Source organism: Camelina sativa, chromosome 2, assembly GCF_030686135.1.
Source record: "Camelina sativa cultivar CO46 ecotype springtype chromosome 2, ASM3068613v1".
In the NCBI taxonomy this organism is placed as follows: Eukaryota; Viridiplantae; Streptophyta; class Magnoliopsida; order Brassicales; family Brassicaceae; genus Camelina; species Camelina sativa.
In genome coordinates, this window is record NC_141881.1 from 21,113,047 (window position 1) to 21,133,342 (window position 20,296).

The 20,296-nt window shown below is 32.7% G+C and overlaps 3 protein-coding genes and 1 pseudogene across 9 annotated transcripts; 2 read left to right on the forward strand and 2 right to left on the reverse strand.

Moving 5' to 3' along the window:
- Window positions 1–4,709: 4,709 nt before the first annotated feature.
- LOC104727127 (dihydrodipicolinate reductase-like protein CRR1, chloroplastic) lies at window positions 4,710–7,122 on the forward strand. Of its 5 annotated transcripts, none has more exons than XR_015581258.1 (10): window positions 4,710–5,016; window positions 5,084–5,206; window positions 5,287–5,361; window positions 5,450–5,515; window positions 5,606–5,712; window positions 5,838–5,954; window positions 6,245–6,337; window positions 6,454–6,555; window positions 6,666–6,752; window positions 6,837–7,122. XR_015581258.1 is itself a non-coding variant. In XM_010446146.3 (10 exons), the coding sequence occupies exons 1-10, from the start codon at window positions 4,912–4,914 to the stop codon at window positions 6,867–6,869; spliced, it is 897 nt and encodes a 298-aa protein (XP_010444448.1). In that variant the 5' UTR covers window positions 4,710–4,911; the 3' UTR covers window positions 6,870–7,122. The 5 variants fall into 5 exon arrangements, 3 of the variants coding, with proteins under 3 accessions (XP_010444448.1, XP_010444456.1, XP_087342774.1); XM_010446146.3 differs by having other exon boundaries at window positions 5,606–5,701; XM_010446154.3 differs by having other exon boundaries at window positions 4,758–5,016; window positions 5,627–5,701.
- Window positions 7,123–7,282: 160 nt separating this feature from the next.
- Window positions 7,283–8,929, reverse strand: LOC104727110 (protein COFACTOR ASSEMBLY OF COMPLEX C SUBUNIT B CCB2, chloroplastic). Of its 3 annotated transcripts, none has more exons than XM_010446126.3 (6): window positions 8,705–8,929; window positions 8,493–8,605; window positions 8,341–8,412; window positions 8,108–8,248; window positions 7,851–8,004; window positions 7,283–7,685 (listed from the first exon to the last, which is right to left on the reverse strand). In XM_010446126.3, the coding sequence occupies exons 1-6, from the start codon at window positions 8,853–8,855 to the stop codon at window positions 7,498–7,500; spliced, it is 819 nt and encodes a 272-aa protein (XP_010444428.2). In that variant the 5' UTR covers window positions 8,856–8,929; the 3' UTR covers window positions 7,283–7,497. The 3 variants fall into 3 exon arrangements, with proteins under 3 accessions (XP_010444428.2, XP_010444423.2, XP_010444437.2); XM_010446121.3 differs by having other exon boundaries at window positions 7,283–7,697; XM_010446135.3 differs by having other exon boundaries at window positions 7,283–7,599; window positions 8,705–8,925.
- Window positions 8,930–12,632: 3,703 nt separating this feature from the next.
- Window positions 12,633–13,377, forward strand: LOC147948977 (uncharacterized; annotated as a pseudogene).
- A 2,191-nt stretch (window positions 13,378–15,568) lies between these two features.
- LOC104727143 (F-box protein PP2-A14) lies at window positions 15,569–18,935 on the reverse strand. Its single transcript, XM_010446164.3, has 3 exons — window positions 18,358–18,935; window positions 17,341–17,459; window positions 15,569–16,149 (listed from the first exon to the last, which is right to left on the reverse strand). The coding sequence occupies exons 1-3, from the start codon at window positions 18,688–18,690 to the stop codon at window positions 15,726–15,728; spliced, it is 876 nt and encodes a 291-aa protein (XP_010444466.1). The 5' UTR covers window positions 18,691–18,935; the 3' UTR covers window positions 15,569–15,725.
- Between the last annotated feature and the right edge of the window lie 1,361 nt (window positions 18,936–20,296).

Below are 20,296 nucleotides of genomic sequence, written 5' to 3' on the forward strand. Positions count from 1 at the left end.
AATATAATAAAACAATTACGATGTATCCAATATAATTAAAAAAATTACTATGAAAATAAAAACAGTAGTAAACATTACTACGAGAGCAAATATAAATATATATAATAATTAACTAGAGTAACAATTTGCATGAGGAAATTAGTAATTTTTTGTTAATATTACTAAACTAATTTTTTGAATATTTTTAAACTTAAATTTTACAAATATAATTAAAATAAAATTTTGAAAATAACTAAGTTGATTTTGTACATAAAACTACTGTATTTTAAATTAAATATTTAATAAACACTATCTATAGTAAATATATGTATCTATTTAAAAATTAATGAAATATAAACAAATTTTCAAATTGCAAAACATAAATTAATAAATAGTGAATCATATTTTTAATTGTTATGAGTTTAAACTAATATAAATATTTAATAGATTTTATAAGAGTATTAATGTAAGTGAAGTGACCTTAGTGCAGTGGCAGGAGGTAAGTCCATTAGTAGAAGGCACCATCACACCCGGGATCGAGTCCCGGCTCCTAAGAATGTAGGAATTTGGCTAATGGGCCGGCCAGTTGTGGTCCAATGGTTGACAAAAAAAAAAGAGTATTAATGTAACGTCCTAACCGCCACCTCTTAGTGGTCCCCATGTCCACTCCCAGTCCATGTTCCCAATTTCCTTAATGGGCTTCACGTCCTCTCACTAAGCCCTTGAGCTCATCTATATCCAACGGTTCGTTGCTACGTCCGGAAGGTTTTAAAGACTTTTTTACGTCTCTACAAATCCCCACATGATCTTTCCTTGTGTTTTGTCCTCGCTCGCACAGTTCCGACAATAACTTCCTAGAATGTCATCCATCCTGAGACTACTTCAGCTCAAACACACTTAACTCTGGAGTTCTCTCAGGACCCTTGACTGAATCAATTCTTTTAAACCTCTCCGCAAACTGGGGTATCACAGTTCACCCCCAATAATAGATCGCAACGTCCTCGTTGCACAGCAAGACTGTCACCCCCAACGGTGTGAGCCCACTCGACTCCACACTCGTCTGGGTTCGGCTCTGGTACCACTTGTAATGTCCCAACCACCACCTCTCAGTGGGCTCCATGTCCAGTCCCAGTCCATGGGTCCACTTTCCTTAATGGGCTTCACATCCTCTTACTAGGCCTGGGAGCCCATCCATATCTGACTGTCGGTTTGCTACGTCTAGGGGGCTTTAAAGACTTGTTTACCGTCCCTACAAATCACCACATGATATATCCCTGTGTTTAAACTTCACTCGCACGGTTCCAACAATCACTTTCCGGAAGGTCACCCATCCTGAGATTACTCTAGCTCAAGCACGCTTAACTCTGGATTTCTCTCATGATCCTTGACCGAAAAGATAAGTGCACTTTGGTGACATAGGTGACCAAATCAATATTTTTAAACCTCTCTGCAAAACGAGGTATCACAGTTAATATATTATCTATAATCTTATTCTAATTAAACTATTAATACAAAATAATTTAATTAAACTATTATTATTTGAACAAGAAAGATAATAATAATAGTAGTACCTTGTAGAAAAAAAAACATTAACCTCGCTTTAATAAATGCTAGAAGCCTAGAAAGAAGAAGAATTTTTTTTTTTTTTTTTTTTTTTGGTTCAATGTAGGATTTTTGGAGAAAGAGTAAAAATAGAGTTGTTGTGAATTTTGAGATACGCTCCACAACTACATCGGTATATATAGAGATCTTACTTCTTTTTTTTTTATCTTATGTTCTTGATTAAACTTGAAAGGATACATTGTGAAATACATCTAAAGCCGGCGGAAAACAGAAATATCCCCGGAGTCTAATGCCCAAAAAAAGGAGGCTAAGCTGACGGACAAAGGATAAGTCCTCGAAAACAACTTGAAATACTAAATAGAGAAGTTGAAAGCCTAAAACGAAATAGAACGAACCCAACAACTAAAAACAGAGGCAAACTAACAATAATAACGAAGACAAACACTAGGTCTAAACAAACAAATCAATCTCATCTTCTGAAGTTTCTGCGAATGAGTTGTACCAATGTTGCCCACGGCCAAAACATCATCAACAACTGCCTCCTCCTATCTCAATGAGAGATGATCACTCCAAACCAAGAACCAGTCTTCATAACCTGACAAGCAAAGGTCCAATTCAGAACCTTAATACACTTTCAGATGCGGCGATTGAAGCGTTAATGAGTGCCTAGATAGAAACCATAAGAACGCAATATGACATCCTCCATGTTCGGACACGCAGAGACAAAGAGCAAAACAAAACCACTTCGATGAGCTTCAAATTCAAGAACTGAAACGACACTCATCTATAGAGGTTGCCATCAGCAGCAACTTCCACCTAAGAGCAAAAGGATGTGAAGCAGAGAGCCAAGCACAAACTTCACAAAAAAGAACCTCTTCTTAGAAAAGAGACGAACTGAAAGGGATCCTATTAAGTAAAACCAGGCAGAAGAATGAGCGAGTAAAAAAATGGCAAGGTGAAGTCTTCCTACAGAGCACTCACAAACCAAAAAAACGCGGCATCAAAACAAACTCAAGCACAAGAGCGAGAGACAGATCTGGGTCGTGAGCAGGCGAAGAAACGAAGGCTTGTCTCTGTCGATCTCAGATCCAGCACCATCCTCCTCGCAAGAGCCATGAACCAAACAAATCTGAACTGCTCGACCGTTTCCTCAAGACACCCAAAAGCACAATCTGGTTAAACTGATAGAATCCCCAATTGAAGGCCAAAAACTTCACTTAAAATAAAACTAAAGCAAAACAAGAAAGGAAGAAAAAAAGGAGACCGGAGCCGGTGCTAAAGGAACCACTGCATTCCGGTCCCAGATCTGAAAAAATTTGGCTGCCGCTGGTTTTTAGGTTTAGACGAGAGAAGGCAAAAAAATATGGCTTTTTGTTATTAGTATTGGTCTTTTGAAATTGGGATGATATATAGAGCTTACTTACATAATAATAAAAAAAATGATTATTCACCGTGGATTTCTAGTGGACCGATGTATAACGGGAAAAATGTCATTAAAATCATGAACTTTCAAATTTTGGCCATTTAAAACATGAATTTTGTTGTAGGCCATTTAAAACATCGTTGACTAGCTTTTTTAAATATGAAGTTTCGTTGACCAGGCCAAAAAAGACATGACGTTAAATCCGATAATTGACCTACAAACAGACGTTACTATGCCGTTAATCACTCTGTTACTAACAAAACGACGTCGTTTTAATGGAAGTTTTAATTTGAAAAGTGTCATTTAAACCATGAACTTTTAAATACAGGCCATTTAAACCATGAACTTGTAAATATATGTCATTTAAACCATGAACTTGTAAATGTATGTCATTTAAACCATGAACTTTCAAATTTATGTTATGTAAACCATAATACATAAAAATGGTGATCAATCTTTCAAACTCTAGTGCAGTATCCTAAAAACAAGATGATCAATCCTTCAGACTCTAGTGTAGTGTCCTAATAAATGAAGAAGACTCAAGAAAAAAACAGAAAGACACAAAATACATAACAAAGATCGAAAAAGAATGATGAAATGATGTTCTTCTCTCTCTTTCTCAGAATCGCATCATGAGGCAGAGTCGAAGAAAGAAGAGATAAACTAAACTAGGGTTAAACGGGTTAGCCGATTAAGCTTATATACTTCTACAGTTTCTAATAAACCAATCGATTCGATTACCGAGTCAAACCAATATCCGGTTATTCAAATCAATTGCACCGAACGATTAAGCTTTCTCTCTTTGATTTGCTCTGATAACCAAAATTTTTAGGTTGTCTGGTTTTTACCGAATGCCCAGAGCGAGTTCATGGTTTAAATAACATAAACTAAAAGTTCATGGTTTAAATGACATACATTTACAAGTTCATGATTTAAATGGCCTATATTTAAAAGTTCTTGGTTTAAATGACATTATTTCAAACTAAAACTTCAATTAAAACGATGTCGTTTTGTCAGTAACGGAATGATTAACGGCATAGTAACATCTGTTAGTAGGTCAACTATCAGATTTAACGTTATGCCTATTTTGGCCTAGTCAACGAAACTTCATAAAAAAACTAGTCAACAAAAGTTGATGTTTTAAATGGCCTACAACAAAGTTCATATTTTAAATGGCCAAAATTTGAAATTTCATGATTTTAATAACATTTTTCCCGATGTATAACACACTCTTCACCGTATATTTTTGGAAAACGCAACTCAGAAAACCGCTTTTTAATGGTTTCATGGCCTAAGGATTTGACTTTTATATTGGTGGTATATAATAAAACCAAAAACATCATATCGTAAGCATATATCAGAGTTCCTAAACTCAAGTCCAAAATCCAACTACAAGACTATAAACCTAATCACCAACTACAAGACTATAACGCAAACACTTATTTAAGAACATGTAAACACTGAGAATGTAAGATCATATCAATAATACCTGGTAGGAGTAGAATGAAGCCAAAAGATGAGACTTCTTGGAAAACAATTCTTTTATGTACCATCTTACCTTTTTTTTTTGTGTGGTCAACATTGATCCTCGTATTTTTATGTGTTCCATAAAAGATCTCTTTTGTTATTTTTCAACGGTTTAGAATAAATCATATGAAACTAACAAACAATTTGGTTTTTCAAAAGAAAAATTTACTGGAAATGATATTATAAATCTTTTTGTTGAAGGGACAAAATAAAAATCATTGGCAATTTTTTGAAATTATCTTGAAGAAACAAAAAACAAAGAGCCAAAGTAACCTTATCCATCCATACGCCTCCAACAAAACTGACATCGTTTTAAGCAGAGGACACGAACAGTGCAGAATCTCTTATCAACATGAGGAAACTATAAGCAAAAAAAAAAAAAAAAACAGAAGGCAAAAGCTATCTCCGGGGTCAGAGCAATGGCAGCTGTGAACTGCCACTTCTTCAAGCTATCACGACATCTCAAACCCTCAAGGCCTTCCTTTACCTGCTCCGCTTCTCAACCTTCACAAAACAACATAAAGGTAATCACATCATCGTCATCGAGTTGCCATACAATGCAGCTTTGATTGATAATGCTACTACTATCAGGTTATCATAAATGGAGCTGCAAAGGAAATAGGAAGAGCGGCTGTGGTTGCTGTGACTAAGGCCAGGGGAATGGAGTTAGCTGGTGCTGTCGATAACCATTTTCTTGGCGAGGATATTGGCTTGGTGGCTTAACTTATAACCCCTCTGTACATACTATTCCAACTGGTAGATTTTGACTCCCTAACTCTAATGTTCTTGACTAGCTGTGCAACATGGAGGAGCCTTTAGAGATACCCGTAGTGAGTGATCTAACAATGGTCTTAGGCTCAATATCTCAGGTTCCCATTCTTTCCAAACCCTCCCTCTCTCTGTTTCCACCAGATTTTAAGTTCTACAGAACAACCTAAACGGAAATATCGTTGGTAGGGAAAAGAAGTTGGAGTCGTGATCGACTTTACAGACCCGTCAACAGTGTATGAGAATGTAAAACAGGTAATAAATTTTTATCAAGCTCCATATATCCACTAGTATGGTAAAATCAGAAAACTATCAACAGTGTTCATGAGTACTGAATATATCAAGGCAACTGCATTTGGGATGAAGAGTGTGGTGTATGTACCTCGGATTAAGCCAGAGACAGTATCTGCGTTATCGGCACTATGTGACAAGGCCACCATGGTGAGCACAGGGTGAGATACTCGCAGATAATTCATTATGTTTCCTTTCTTTGTGAGGTTGAGTGTGTCCAGAAGCAACAATTGTTAGACGAGAGATGGCCCAGTTTAATCTAATTTCATCCCTGCTTGCGTTATAGGGATGCCTAGTAGCACCAACTCTATCCATAGGATCTATACTACTCCAGCAGGCTGTGATCATGGCCTCCTTCCACTACAACAATGTAGAACTCGTGGAGTCAAGGCCTAATGCAGCGGTATGACAAAAACAAAAACAGTTTAGATTTCCTAGAATTTGAAACTTTTGGAATGTTCATCAAGACTAATTAAGGCAAACAAGACTAATGAGGCTAGTTACGGCTTACGAAAGATCCATATATAGAGCTTTTGCATATAGAGAATTTGCCAAGACAATATAGACCTTTTGCATATCATTTGCATGAACCAAGGTAAATATGATGAAATAGTCATCTATGACAAAAAAATCATATGCAGCTTTTGCAATTGATTCACAAGAAGTGACTCAAAAGATACCTATGAAATGCAGGATCTTCCTTCTCCAGAAGCCACCCAAATCGCAAACAACATATCAAATCTTGGTCAGATCTACAACAGAGAGGATAGTTCAACAGATGTTAAGGTAAAGCATGAATAACATTGCAGAAAAAGAATGTCAGAAAGGCTAACAAAGATAGACCAATAAGGATTGTGTACATATTATACATAATAGAGCCTGAGTTTCACTCATATTTCCAGGCAAGAGGTCAAGTAATTGGAGAAGACGGGGTTCGTGTTCACAGTATGGTTCTACCGGGACTACCATCTAGTACACAAGTCTACTTCTCAAGTCCAGGAGATGTAATTATCAATACTGCAATCTATTTTCAAAACTCAAACCGAATATTGGATTCTCACTTTTCAGGCTTCATAGCTCATAAGGTATCTCATCCACAAACTACTGTACACAGGTTTACACTATTAAACACGACATAATTGACGTAAGGTCCCTAATGCCTGGCCTACTCCTAGCTATCAGAAAGGTGGTACGCCTCAAGGTAACAAGGAAAGGCGAGAATTCTCCATCCATTGATGTCTTACTGTTATCTAACTACTTCCGGTATTCTCTTTTGGTTTTACAGAATCTGGTTTATGGCCTTGAGAAATTCCTGTAGAAACTGAAGTGTCTCTCGCCAGTCATCAATCAAGTATCAAGATATGAGTCAAAGATTAAATTATCATGAATACCTTATGTCATCCTACAAGTCATATGAAGGAAAAAAACATTACAAATAAAGTTTAGAAATAGGTTCATATTTTCTTTCATTATGTATCATCATTGATGATAAGAGCTATCAATTTTTAAGGTGAGAACACTAACTACGTCAGACTATAAAAAAAGCATTATCCTAAGGATTTTTTATTAAACAACTGCTACATTACTAATAGCTTCACGGCCTGGAAAATAAGATGTTCAATGCTTTTGGGTTCTGTATATCATTATTATTATTTTTAGATTCTATATAGCCAGTCCTACGTAGTCTACCCACGAGGATCATGACATCATGAAGTTTTATAAATAAATTAGTAAGAGAAACTAAATGCCTGGCTCATATCCAGTTAACTTTCTATCAGAACATGCAAAGTCCTCCCATATTCAGATAGACCAGCAAGGAAGCATAAATACAAGTGATGAAAGTATGTCATATATATGACTGCACAATGACAACTTTACCAAAAGCCACAGTAAGAGAAAAATTAGAAAGCAAGAAGTCCTATTTCGTTTTGATCCATGGGAACAACCTAACCTCTGAATTTCTCAGCCATAGCTCCAATCCATGCTCTATCTTTATCGCTGTATGCATATCCAGCAGTAGAAGCTACCAGCAAAAACCCATCCATTTTCTGCGGTTCATTTATATCTTGTATGAGAGGTTGTACAAAAAGAGAACGTGTCCCATTGGGAAGAATATCCCAAGATGCTGAAGAACCTATAAACCAAACTGAAAGTTACAATATTACATCACCAAAAGACAGTTGTCTTTCCGCAGCCCAAATGAGTAAAATTTCAAGTATACAGTGGATCAACACTGCTGAACAATAGATCAACACTACTTAACAAAATCAAGGTTGTGCGATTAAAGAAAACGCAATACCTTCATATTGAGGGAAATAAAGGGTCTCCTTCACATCAGCCAAGCCAATTTCATCCACCTTTTTCTTAAACCAGTCATGTAGTTGAGCCTTAAGCATCTGATCTGGACAATTCCAGTACCCGCGAATACAAAGCTCACCTTCAACGGATATCAACTGAACAAAAAAAAACAGGCATTTTTAAGTAGAACAGAGAAGTAAGAACAAAACAAAGCACCAAATAAGATCAAACCCCTCATCCAAGACAGAAACACCATACCACAGCTATCGTACTTGTATTCCTTAACAAAACATACGTCGCCCATGCTAAATCCTCCTTCAAAGAATCTCCAATATTTGATGATATAACAAAAACTTGCTCTCCCTCTTCAGGTAGAGTTCTCTGCTCCACTACAGAACCCTAAACACACCACCCATCAACAACAGTTACTACTATAAACAAACAGCAAAATTTCACTTCACTCAAAAGTAGAAAATGTAAATCAGAATTACCTTGAGAAATTTTCCAATGTAAGGTAAAGCTATTGAGAATGCAGCTAGTAATAATCCCAAAGCTTCTGATCTCTATCACCACAAAAATAAAATCACATAAAAATGCTAAAATTTATCTCTTAAAAACTTCTTAAACACTGTTAAGCCATTACCAGCTGAGGTTCATTGATTGGAGCAGAAGCTGAGAAGTGGTTAAGAAGAAGAAGTGATCCAAACCCGTACCCAAGCCATCTCGGTAGATAAGATTCATCTAGCCCAGGAATCCCTAACAAATGCAGACACAATCCGATTCTGAACTTATCTCACAAATGCTTAAAAACAAAACAAAAATCTGAGCTTTCAAGTGGAGAAGGAAGAGAATTACCGAAAGTGAAGCGAAGAACAGAGAGATTGAGTTGTTGTTGAGTATCGTTCTCCGTACGAGCGAAGACTCGTGTAGACCTTGAGGAGATACGAGCACGAGGTTGCGGCGCGAAGCTTGAATTGAACGGGAGATTACAAATTCGAATACTCATCTCTCTCTCTCTCTCTCAGGTGTCTTCGAGTCTCATAGCTTCTGTATCCGCCATTGATGACTTCTCCAAGAACCTCTGCGTAGTGGGATAGGCCCACCAATATAAGGCCCAATAGTTAATTGGATAACCCACTAATACCAGGCCCACTAAGAAATTTAAAATACACGTACGTATTGAAATATACCATTTTCCCATGAGGGATAAGATAGTGAAATCTATTTATAATAGCAATCCAAATAAATGCTACCAACAGTTGTTTTTTTTTTAATAGTATATTTTGGATAATTATCCAAAAAATCTGTAGAAATTTTCAATTGTGTGTTTTATGAATAGTTGCAATTGTTTATTGTAATAGTTTTTTTTGTAAATTTGCAACAGTTCATTGTAAATTTGTGTTTTATACGAATATTCGTATATTTTGAAATCTATATATATTTGTCTGTTCAAACTGTTTTCAATTTTTTTGCCATGATACAAAATAATATAAAATTTCATTCTCAACGGTTTTTACAGTTTCTAAATTATTCTCTAGCATTCATTCTTTTAAAAGTAAATAAATTTCTCCAATTCTTGATTTAACAAAAGTTTTTTGGAATGGTGAATTTAATTTACAACTTTTAGTTAATTTTAAATAGAAAAATTTAATGAAAATACCTAAAGTTTTTTTCCTAGAGTTAGATGGATTATATAGTGAGTTTTTGGATTTAACTTTTGAATATGATAATAAAGATGTCTTCTATTGAAAATCTGTTTATATAGGCTGCATACATCGAAATTGGATGTTGTATTAAATTACTACAAAATCTAGATCTGGAAAGATATCTTCAAGCTATATAGCTATTTTGTATATTTTTTATTTGTGTTGGACGCTTTAATTGTAGTAGACGTGAAATGAATCGTTTTAAATGGTATTCTTTTCCGGATAAAATTTCACCTGTTAGAAGAAAAACAATGATTCTGATTCGTCGCTTCAATATAAAAGGAGGATCATTTCGTTAAATATTATTTTATATTTATTTTTAAAATATCATACAGTTGCGTATGTTCATTGTAGAGTTGTGTCTTTTACCATAAAATATCTATATAATATATTTATTTTCAAAAAAATTATATGATTGTGTCTGTTTATTGTAGAGTTGTACCTTTTACGATAAAAATCTATATAATAATAACAATTTGAATAAATGCCAGTAACAGTTGATTTTTTGTCGTATCTTTTAGTTAAATAATTATTAAAAAAAATCATATGGTTGCGTCTATTCATTGTAGAGTTGTGTCTTTTATCATAAAAGAAAATCATACAGTTGCTTTTGTTCATTGTAGAGTTATGTCTTTTCACCATATCTTATTTACAACTTTTCGTTCTAATAGTTTTGTTTATATAAATGTTTATGTCTTTTGAACTCTCTCTTATTTGTCTCTTCTTAGATAACTAACAAATCAATGAATCATTGTTCGCTGACATAAAGTTTTTCGTTTCATGCTGAATCTAAATAATATGAATTTTAATATTCAATATCCAATATTATTCTATAATCTAACTAAAGATTTTAGAAATGATTATAGTAATATGAAAATTTAATCAACTTTAGTTATGTAACTTACAATTGCATTTATTTATCGTAACGTTCGTAAAATATGTATTTTATAAGATTTAACTATTTATCTTTTAGTTTTAGAAGTTATGTATTTTTATTATAATTATTGGTTGATAAATTTTCACTCGAGATAAAATTTATTTTATTTTAAAAATTATTTTATCAGAAAATTGCATTGACTTATTATAATCGTTTATTTGATATTCTCACTTATGACACTTCGTCACAATATTTGTTTATGAGTAATATGAATATTATTAACTGTTATGATGCTTGTTACTCATTACAATAATTTTTCATACAATATCTTATACTTATAATACATACAAATTATTTAATAATTTGTCTCAATGCAATTAGAGTTGCCTCAATTCATTATGATTTTTCATTTAATAATTTTTAACTAGAGTTGAGTCTTTTTACCATATTACTTTTTTTTATTATAAGTTTTTATTTTGATCGTTATGTTTCTTAAATTCACAGTTATATATGTTCAATATTTATGAAGTTTTAGCCCTACTTATTATTTTCTTCTTTTGGAATAATTTTTAATTTTGTTATTTAGCAATATTTTCAAATAATTATATAATATATAATTCTAAATTTGAAATTTAATTTAACTTATTTTGAAATATCTCTCAGAAAAAAAAATATCTTTTACAGTTAGGAAGAATAATAAAAATATACTTTTTCGAATACGGTCGTCCTTACTTTGACCATAATTAGCCATATTAAAAAGTAACTACAATAATGAAAAAAGAAACAAAAAAAAAACATAAATAAATATCTTGTTACAGTTTGTAGAGAAATAAATAAGTCTTTAATTTGTTCAAAGTTTTTTTTTTATCAAGCAAAAAGAGAAATAAATCCAAAACATATATACTATAAATTGATTAATTTAGACAAACACTAATTGCAGATTTTGAGAATGGAAATAACTTAAAATTGAGCACTGGAAACTTTGACTAGATACATTTTGTAATTACTAGTAATATAATCATGGTACATTTTACCATAAAAGAAAAGAAAAAAATATGCTGTTCGAAGCTCTATAAATTGAGCTTCTTCATCGATTAATCTAACGAAGAAGCATAAGCAAAATCACCTACAAGTTTAAAACTGTTCTTTTCTTGGTTCTCCTAAACGTAGAGGTATGTATATGTATACTTTCATCACCTACGTAACGTTACTATGCATCATTCTTTTCTCAGTTATGTTATGTAATATGATATGAATATCTCTCTTTTGATAGGTGGGTTTTGGTGTTTGGCTCTTCAGATTAATTGTGTGGAGAAGTAAAGGTATTGAATTGTTACTTTAGTTTTGATTTTCGTGTTTTAATCTCTACTCCTTCGTTTTGATAATGGGTTGCTGTTATTCAGTTTGTGTTTTCCTGACTAATTGTGTGTGTTCGATCGTATCACCTTTCCTTGTCTTAAACATATTTATATACATGTTCATAAACGCTTAATGTTTTCAGATATTTATTAGCTTCAATTTTAGAGACATCAATATTTTAGAGACACTTCAATAAACATGTTTTTGAAACCCGAATCTGTTTTCATGAGTTCGTGATTTTACTATGTAACGAGCTTTCTCAAATTTTATAAATTTTCAGCGAACTTTCGCCCACAAACTTATTGTAGATTTTCCAGATTTGGCATGGGTTGCTTATTGAAGTGTTTTTGTTACTCTTTAGATCTGGACGGACATCTATATTTGAAACAGATCTTAAAGAAAATATATTAATTACAAGAACAATATTGTTGGATTTTAAATTTCATGATTGATCTATAACGAATTTTAGGGCGCAAACAATCTAGTTGGATATTAAATTTAATGATTGATCCATAACGAATTTTGGTTCAACTTATGTTTTCATTGATTTGTAATTTACTGTGTTATATTCAAAAGCTTTCTCTCTTATTGGTTCAACTTTTTTCAAGAAATGGACGCAAGCGACGATATCGATATGTTCCTACAAAATATCCGCAAAAATAGAGGCAGACGTGGCAGACTCGAGAATACTCCAAATATGATTGGAGGTGCTTCTGCTGAAAAGGCTAGGAATGCAATCAAACTAAGCCTTAAGAAGAATGCATCTACCTCTCAAGACAATAATGGTGGTGTTGTTGGTGCTGTTGACGCTGTTGTTGCTGAAGAGATAAGCCCTCTTTGATCTAAGTTTGTTCCAGATAATGATTTCTATGACTTTGACAAGGACCGACTTGGAGGTTCGTTTAAAGAGAATGAAGTATGGGCTGCTTATGGTTATGATGGAATGCCCCGGTTTTATGCACTGGTGCATAGTGTTGTCTCTCAAGAACCCTTCAACATGAGTATTTCTTGGCTGGATATTACCAACGATGAGGAACCGGCTACAATGAAGTGGGTTGATTCAGGTTTTTCCAAGACAAGCGGACGCTTCTCAATCGGGGAACGCATGATCAACACCAAAGCTCTCACGCTATTCTCACATAGACTCAAGTGTACAAAAGATGCTGAAGGGTTTATTCACATCTATCCAATGAAAGGTGATGTGTGGGCTTTGTATACAAAACTGGTCACCATCATGGGGAGATGAAGATGATTGGAGCGATGAAGAAGAGTGGAACGAGTTTGAAATCGTTGAAGTGGTTGAAGACTTTGACAGGGAAGTAGGTGTAATGGTTTTGCCATTAGTGAAGGTCCCTGGATTCAAAGCTGTCTTTCGTCGCGATTCTGATCAGTTGGCATTCTCAGTCAAAGAACTGCTCAAGTTCTCACATCAGGTGGTCTATCACATGCTCAGTGGTCAGGAAGGTGAGAATGTTCCAGAAGATTGTTTGGAGCTTGATCCAGCAGCTTTGTCACCGGAGCTTCGCGGGGATCTCTCCGAGGAGGAGCTTCTCACTGAGGACGAGATGAGTGAATAGGAGGATTAAGTCAAGGTTCTCACCAGTGTCGTGCCTCATCTATATTGAAAAGGGCAATTGCCCAAGGCCACAAAATAGAAAGAAATTGTAAGGCACATATTTTTTTTTAGTTAGGTTATGTATTTAGTTTGAAAATGTGTTTACGCTTATTATTTTAAAAATCTATGATATTTTGTTTGTCAATTCTTCTGATTTCATATTTTTTAATCTTTTATTTGCATTAATAGAGTATTATATAATTTATTAAATATTTAAAAGTAAAATGAAAAATCACATGAAAATTGAGAATTTGTATTAAATTTTTTTACGAAAGATATTTTTAATTAATTAACAACATGCTAATGTGTAATAACACATAAAATAGACTCTGAAATATCATACCATCTATTTTTTATTGTCACATTAGCTTTTTGTTAGTGTAGTTGCAAATTTTCAACTTTCATGTGGTTTTTCTATTTTACTTTCAAACATCTAATATATTATAAAACACATACATACAAATATTTTACTTATGTTTTGGTTATATTTTGCATATGTTTTGTTTATTTTTTTGTTAATATCTATTCAACATTTCAAAAAACCAAAAAAATGACTAATTTGCTGCCATGTATAAACAATCACACCTAAAATTTATATTTATATAGAATTTAGTTTAAACTATACTCAATGTATCAAACAATCAAATAAATTATATACATATAGATGATTTTATCATCGTCACAAAATAATAGAAATTTAGAAATAATTAAAAATACATATCATCTATGTATTTTATGGGTAACCATCTAGTATAGATCATTTTTAATTTTTTTTTTTTAAATCTATCTTTTTTTTCGCCCTAAGCCTATATGAACCTAAGCACGGTAATGGTTCTCACCGGAGTCTGATACCCTGCTTTTTTTTTTTTGCTTTTTATATTTGATTCAAGAAACTACAGTGAAATTGAGTCAGTATCTATTTTGTATTGATTCAGTGAATTTATCTTTACTTTTAATTTTGTTTTTGGATGTTGTTTGATGCTCCTAGCATATGGTTGTATCTTGAAGCAGGGTTTTTCAGATTGTAATGAGACTTTGATCTTATGTTTTCTATATCATTTTAAAAAATCATATCTCCATATATGCATACTACACTAGAAAGTAATTAGCCAGACGCACCGGCCACCACAGAGATTGAGTCGCTCATCTACACTGTCTCGGTGTGTTATTTGTCGTCTCAATGTCTCATGTCCATGTTGTGTCAAATAACAATGGTGTTTAGTTTGACTGTGGTTTGTAGGACGAAGATGTTTTAATTGAGGCTTCACCGAGTCTCAAATTCTTAAAGATAATATAAGATACATGTAAGCAATTTCTACAAGTTTCATTGGAAGATATAGATCAATAATAGGAAATGTGAACGCAATTTCTAAGCTGGAGCTCACGTTATAAAATGTAATATTAAAATATAATAATTAGCATATAAAGAGTTAAATAACCATCTTGTTTACTCACATCTTGTTTTATATTTAGAAGCAAAATACATTATGTAACACTCGCGAATCAAATTTCCGGTTTGGATGTCGATAGACACCAAAAAACGGTGTGGGTCGACACCATTTAGTTGTTTGTCCTCGGACTATTTCTAATTTCTCTTTTATTGCGCGGTTTAGTGGAAAACCCTAGAGTTAGGATATTTAAAGAGAAAACCCAACGCCCTTGTTTCTTTAAGCCACTTTTCATTCTCCAAAGAGTTTCAGAAGAGAGAAATAGTTTTCTACGAGTTTCCATGAGAGTTCTAAGCCTTTATGGAGAGATTTGTCCCTGGAGATCTTAGGCTAAAGATATGTTGGGAGGATTGTTGTGGTCTTGGATTCGTTATTGTTGGTCATAATTTTTTTGATGGAAAGGTGAGTTCATTACCATGGCTTATAAGCTTGTGATTCTCTGATTTTGTGTTTAATGAATTGTTTGATTGATGTCTATCTTCTGTTAAGTTGCTAGAGTCATTAGAATGATATTAGAATGCTGGTGATTTGTTTTATGACATTGCCGGTTCATTGTTATTTAATTCATTGGTTTATTGGTTATTTAATTTATTGGTTTTGGCTATTGGATAATTTCTGATTTAATGTTGGTTGTTTCTGCTATTTAAATTGAGTGCTGTTAGGTTGTTAGTGAGCATGAAATTACTATTTAATTTACTAATTAACTCCTAAAAATGCCAAAACTCATCACATATATTATTACATACATGCACATCTTTACATTGTCAATTTAGAACTATACATCTGCTTAATACAAAAATTTGCACAAGTATATTACTTTACATATACTGACAAAAAATATCCTAAAAACTAATATAAAAAATCAAAAAATTTAATCGAAAAATGTATATTTCCCTCTATACTCAGATGGGCATATGATCACACAATCTAAACACAACCCACCTTTGGTATGTGTACAATCTATCTGAAGCATAGAGAATTTGACCCAAACTGGTGAGTTCTCATTCTCCACGACAAAGTCACCCACGTGGTGATAAACCCACCTCCCTGATTCCTCCAAATGTCGTTCGGACATAGCACACTGGCCGTCGGACGTGGACAGTTGAAACCTGACCGGTTTGATGCCCCAACCATGAACTTGGTCCAAATTACATGTTTTCCTCCCACATTTTCTAATAGGTTTGCCTAGTTGTATCTTGAAAAGTATACTGTATTTTCCGGGTGCAAATTCGAATTTGATATTTCCAACTGCTTCTAACCACCATATTTGCCGGAGATAAGATATCGAACCAAATCTGTTGGAACAAAATGAGACTCATCGTAAGAACTTAATGATATATATAAATCATAATGTGAGAGAGTTGGTCCAAGTAGATACATTGTTGATAAGCTCTACAACTTTTTAGAATAGGTCCCTTGATATATCACAAGTGGATCATGAAATATTCGATCTCATCTAATAGACTTATAAATAAGTACGTACTTTTCTTTATTTGGTCTTTTACCTTTAAGCAACACTAATGAAATAAATTATTAGTTTCATAATTTGGTTGATAAATAACACTATATTAAAGTGGTGTAGTGGAGTTAATGATTATGTATATTTATATGTATATATTATATATTTGTTCCTATTTTTGGTGAAAATATATGAATTATGTGGATAGAACCTGGATAAAGTTTCCAATTGTATTTCTGTAAAGAATGATATGATATGAGAAATAATAAACAATAAGTGTGGGGGGAAAATAATTTATATTTTAAAAACGATTGTTGAAAGAAAGCCATCCAATAATTGATATGATCGAGCAAATTTGGGATAAGAGAAAATGACATATTCGTCGACGACCTAAAACTTTCCCTATTCACTAAACAAACCAGTTTTTTTGAGCTTATCTAAAGATTCTATATGTACATATTACCTGTAAATTTACGAATATATATGATGTATACGTCATTATACATTTCGTATACGTGTTGATATATATCTTCTATCTAAGATTTTTAGTAACAAAGGCCAAAATATATCTACCATCACTTGAACATTATTTAAATTTCAAAATGCAGTTCTCTTATTTATGTCAGCATATTAGTTATTTTTGTCAAACAGAAACTTCAAACATTATGAATTTATGATGTATATTCTTAAAAACTCGTTTAAATTAAACGTAAGTACAGAAATAGACTTTAGAGTTTTAAGCTTTCGACGTAGAAGAGTGTGTGAATACAAAATGTGTAATCATCAACTATGACCGAGGTCATGGCACGTTTCTATGATTTATAACCAATAATAACATTGTCATTTCTTGTTTATATTATCAAATGATTAGCTTCGAAAGAGAAACAAATATATGTTGACAAAGTCACAATTATATAATCAAATCAGCGAGAGTTTACAATCAATTTTTAATGAAGTTATGAATTATCAACCAAAAAATACTAAAATTTTAAAAGATAATCAAAGAGAAAGATTCAAAGAAAAGAACCTGGATTCGCCGGAAGAAAGATGTTCCCAATATCGGCGATCATCGATGCCGGTTATGTTCATTGCCTTTGGTGATATCGCCAAACACACTTTCCCACTTCTCTTGTCCAACCATGCTTCCTTTTCATTATTACAATCCAAATATTTACTTTTCTATTAATATTAAGTTATGAATAATTAAATCGCAACCAACTTTACAAGATTTTCATATTCTTAACAAGATAGGAATGATCTTTTTCTTTTGTTTCTTATTTCGTACACACATGACACACCCCGAGTTTTAAAATTAGCTTTTTTTCTTTGACAAAAAAAAAAAAAATTAGCCTTTTTTTTATTTGATTTTTCTTTTGGCAGCATTAAACCTTTTTATTTGATTTACAAGTCAAATCCAAACATACCGGAACCACTTATATATAAAACTGAACCATAAATTTTTATTCATGCTTTCCGGTTTTAATTTTCTCCGCATACAAATAATATGTTACGAACCCCAATAAGAAAAAAAATATCGAGTCACAAAAAATATCTTTCAAATAATTTATGCATTTTATCCTCAATTCATTTCAGGTTTTCTTAGCCAATAGTTCCTCTTTCTATTCAACTTAAATATCATTCGACCAAAAAAAATACGTAAAGGTTAGGGGTATAAAGATTTTTTTTTCTAACTCTAGTTATTTGTTTAATTTTTATACAGTAGGTACCTAAGATGTAAGAAAAGTGTGTTTAATTTTTGTTTTGTAAGAAAAAGGAAAAGTGTGTAAAATAGTACTAATATGTAGCTTTTTAAAGAAAAGTGTGTTTAATTCTACTGTTTCTAGAAGCTTTTTTCAAACTTTTTATTTGGGTCATAAAGTGGGAATAATAGGCTAAATTAAACATATTGACAAAAATCCTCCACAGAATATATATTTTTACATCCCAAGAAGTATCTAATGGGACGTAATTGACCATCAAATAAATCATAAGATTCATTAAAAAAAAAAAAAAAAACATAAATATTGATAAAAGAAGATAGAACCTTTGTGCCGGCGTCGAAGAGGTTTGGTCGACAAAGCCTTGCATAGATCTCTTTCTTGCGTCTGATAAGTTTGTCTTTTTCTCCTACTTGTTGTTGATCTTCAAGAATTCTTCTGACAAGAAACTTGTAGTTACAAGGAAGCTTGTGTTCCCACACCGCATCTGATCTCGACGCCCTATGAAAAGACTTGTTTACACTCGCCAGTAGGCAGATCTCTGGTGGGTCCATGTACATGAACATTGCCGTTATACAGTTCTCAGGCACGTCTTCGAGGCCGCATAATTTTCTGCCAAAAGGTTCGGATCCGGAGATGCTCGATGAAGCCGCCCCCATAGATGGAAAGATCAGATGATGTATATAGTAAATGATTCCTCTTTGGTCTTTCCTTTTCTTGGATCTGGTGCATGTATTCAAGATATGGGTTTGATGTGGTGGAGAAGTAGAAAAAATATGGATGAAAGAGATGGGTTTGACATATTTACGATTCTTTTGTTCTTTGTCTAATGGGAGAAGTTAATGGCTTTCTTGGTTTTAAAGGAGAGAGAAAGGGTTGTACGTGGGATTAGGGAAAAGAAATTAATGTGAACAGAAAATATTTAATTATTTAATTGTTTTCTTACTAAGAATATTTGTAATACAAGAAGAACAAGTTCCATTTTTCTTAGATTATTCGATGTGAATTTGATGATTTTTTTTTTAATTCGATAATTTATTATTCTGCCTGTTTTAGTTTATGTGAGAGTTGAGGATTTAAAGTTTTGTTTTAAAATTAATGTTGTTTTAGATTTCTAATACAAATTAAATGTTTGATAAATGTGTCAGTTTTATTCCTAACGTTTTTTAATGTTGACCAATGAAATATTGTAAAGTATACTACATACAGTAGTAACGTATATGTTAAAAAAAATTAAATGAGTTATTGGGTAGTCAAAAGCGTTACTCTCAATTTCTAACTTTCATGTAGTACTTTTTTTTTATCTAGTTTTGCATTATTTTATAACAACAGTTTGCTGTTCCAACTTACAGTTAAAAATTTGTACAACTTTGTGTTATCAGTGAGTACTAAAGGGAAGGGTTACTAAATGGAAGGGGAAAAAGTGGAACTTACAAAGCATATTAAAAGTAAAAGAGAAAGACATGTTGAAAGGATTTTATTTGGAACATATTCAAAGTGTATGGTTTCATGTGACAGACTAGTCCCATGGAAGATGCTTATCATATCAGAATCCTAGTTCCCAGTAAAGGAAAGTAAATATGATAAAATTTTAGATATATTTTTTTCTACATATGATTAAAATTTATTTTCTACCAATTTAGTTTCTACATATTTATTTAAAAAAAATAAATATTAAATATTTCTCTACATATGGTTTGTAACTTTCTATTATATTAAAAATGAGTATTCATGTTGTTAATTAGAAAAAGAATAAAAAAAGGATTATTTATATTATTTTAGTATGACAGAGAGGAGTGATTCCTCATAAATAAGTTTTTAGCAAATTTAAAATATTCGACTATGAGTTAGTTTTCATTACCATAATATGTCTCGAGATCTAGTGGGTGCAAAAAATCTAGAAATAGTCTATGGGCGCTTGTGGCCAACGCATTCTGACCCAATAGAATTCGACTTTAAAGTTTTAAACATTTGTAAATATACAATATAAATCAGACTAAAATGTTTGAAAATTCATTCACGTACAAAGCGTGAAGCTCCCTTGTCAAGTGGGTTGTGTCATTTCTTTGTGGGTGGTTAAATCTCTTATTCACGGATGTTAAATGTAGCCTCACAACAATATGTATATAGTGGACCATTATACGAGTAGCAATAGGCTTCTTTTGCATAAAAGATAGATACGCGTCCTCGGTCCTTCATAATAGTAATGATGCTAGTATAATAGAGATTGTTTAGTTATACATAACCTTACAACGATCAATGATT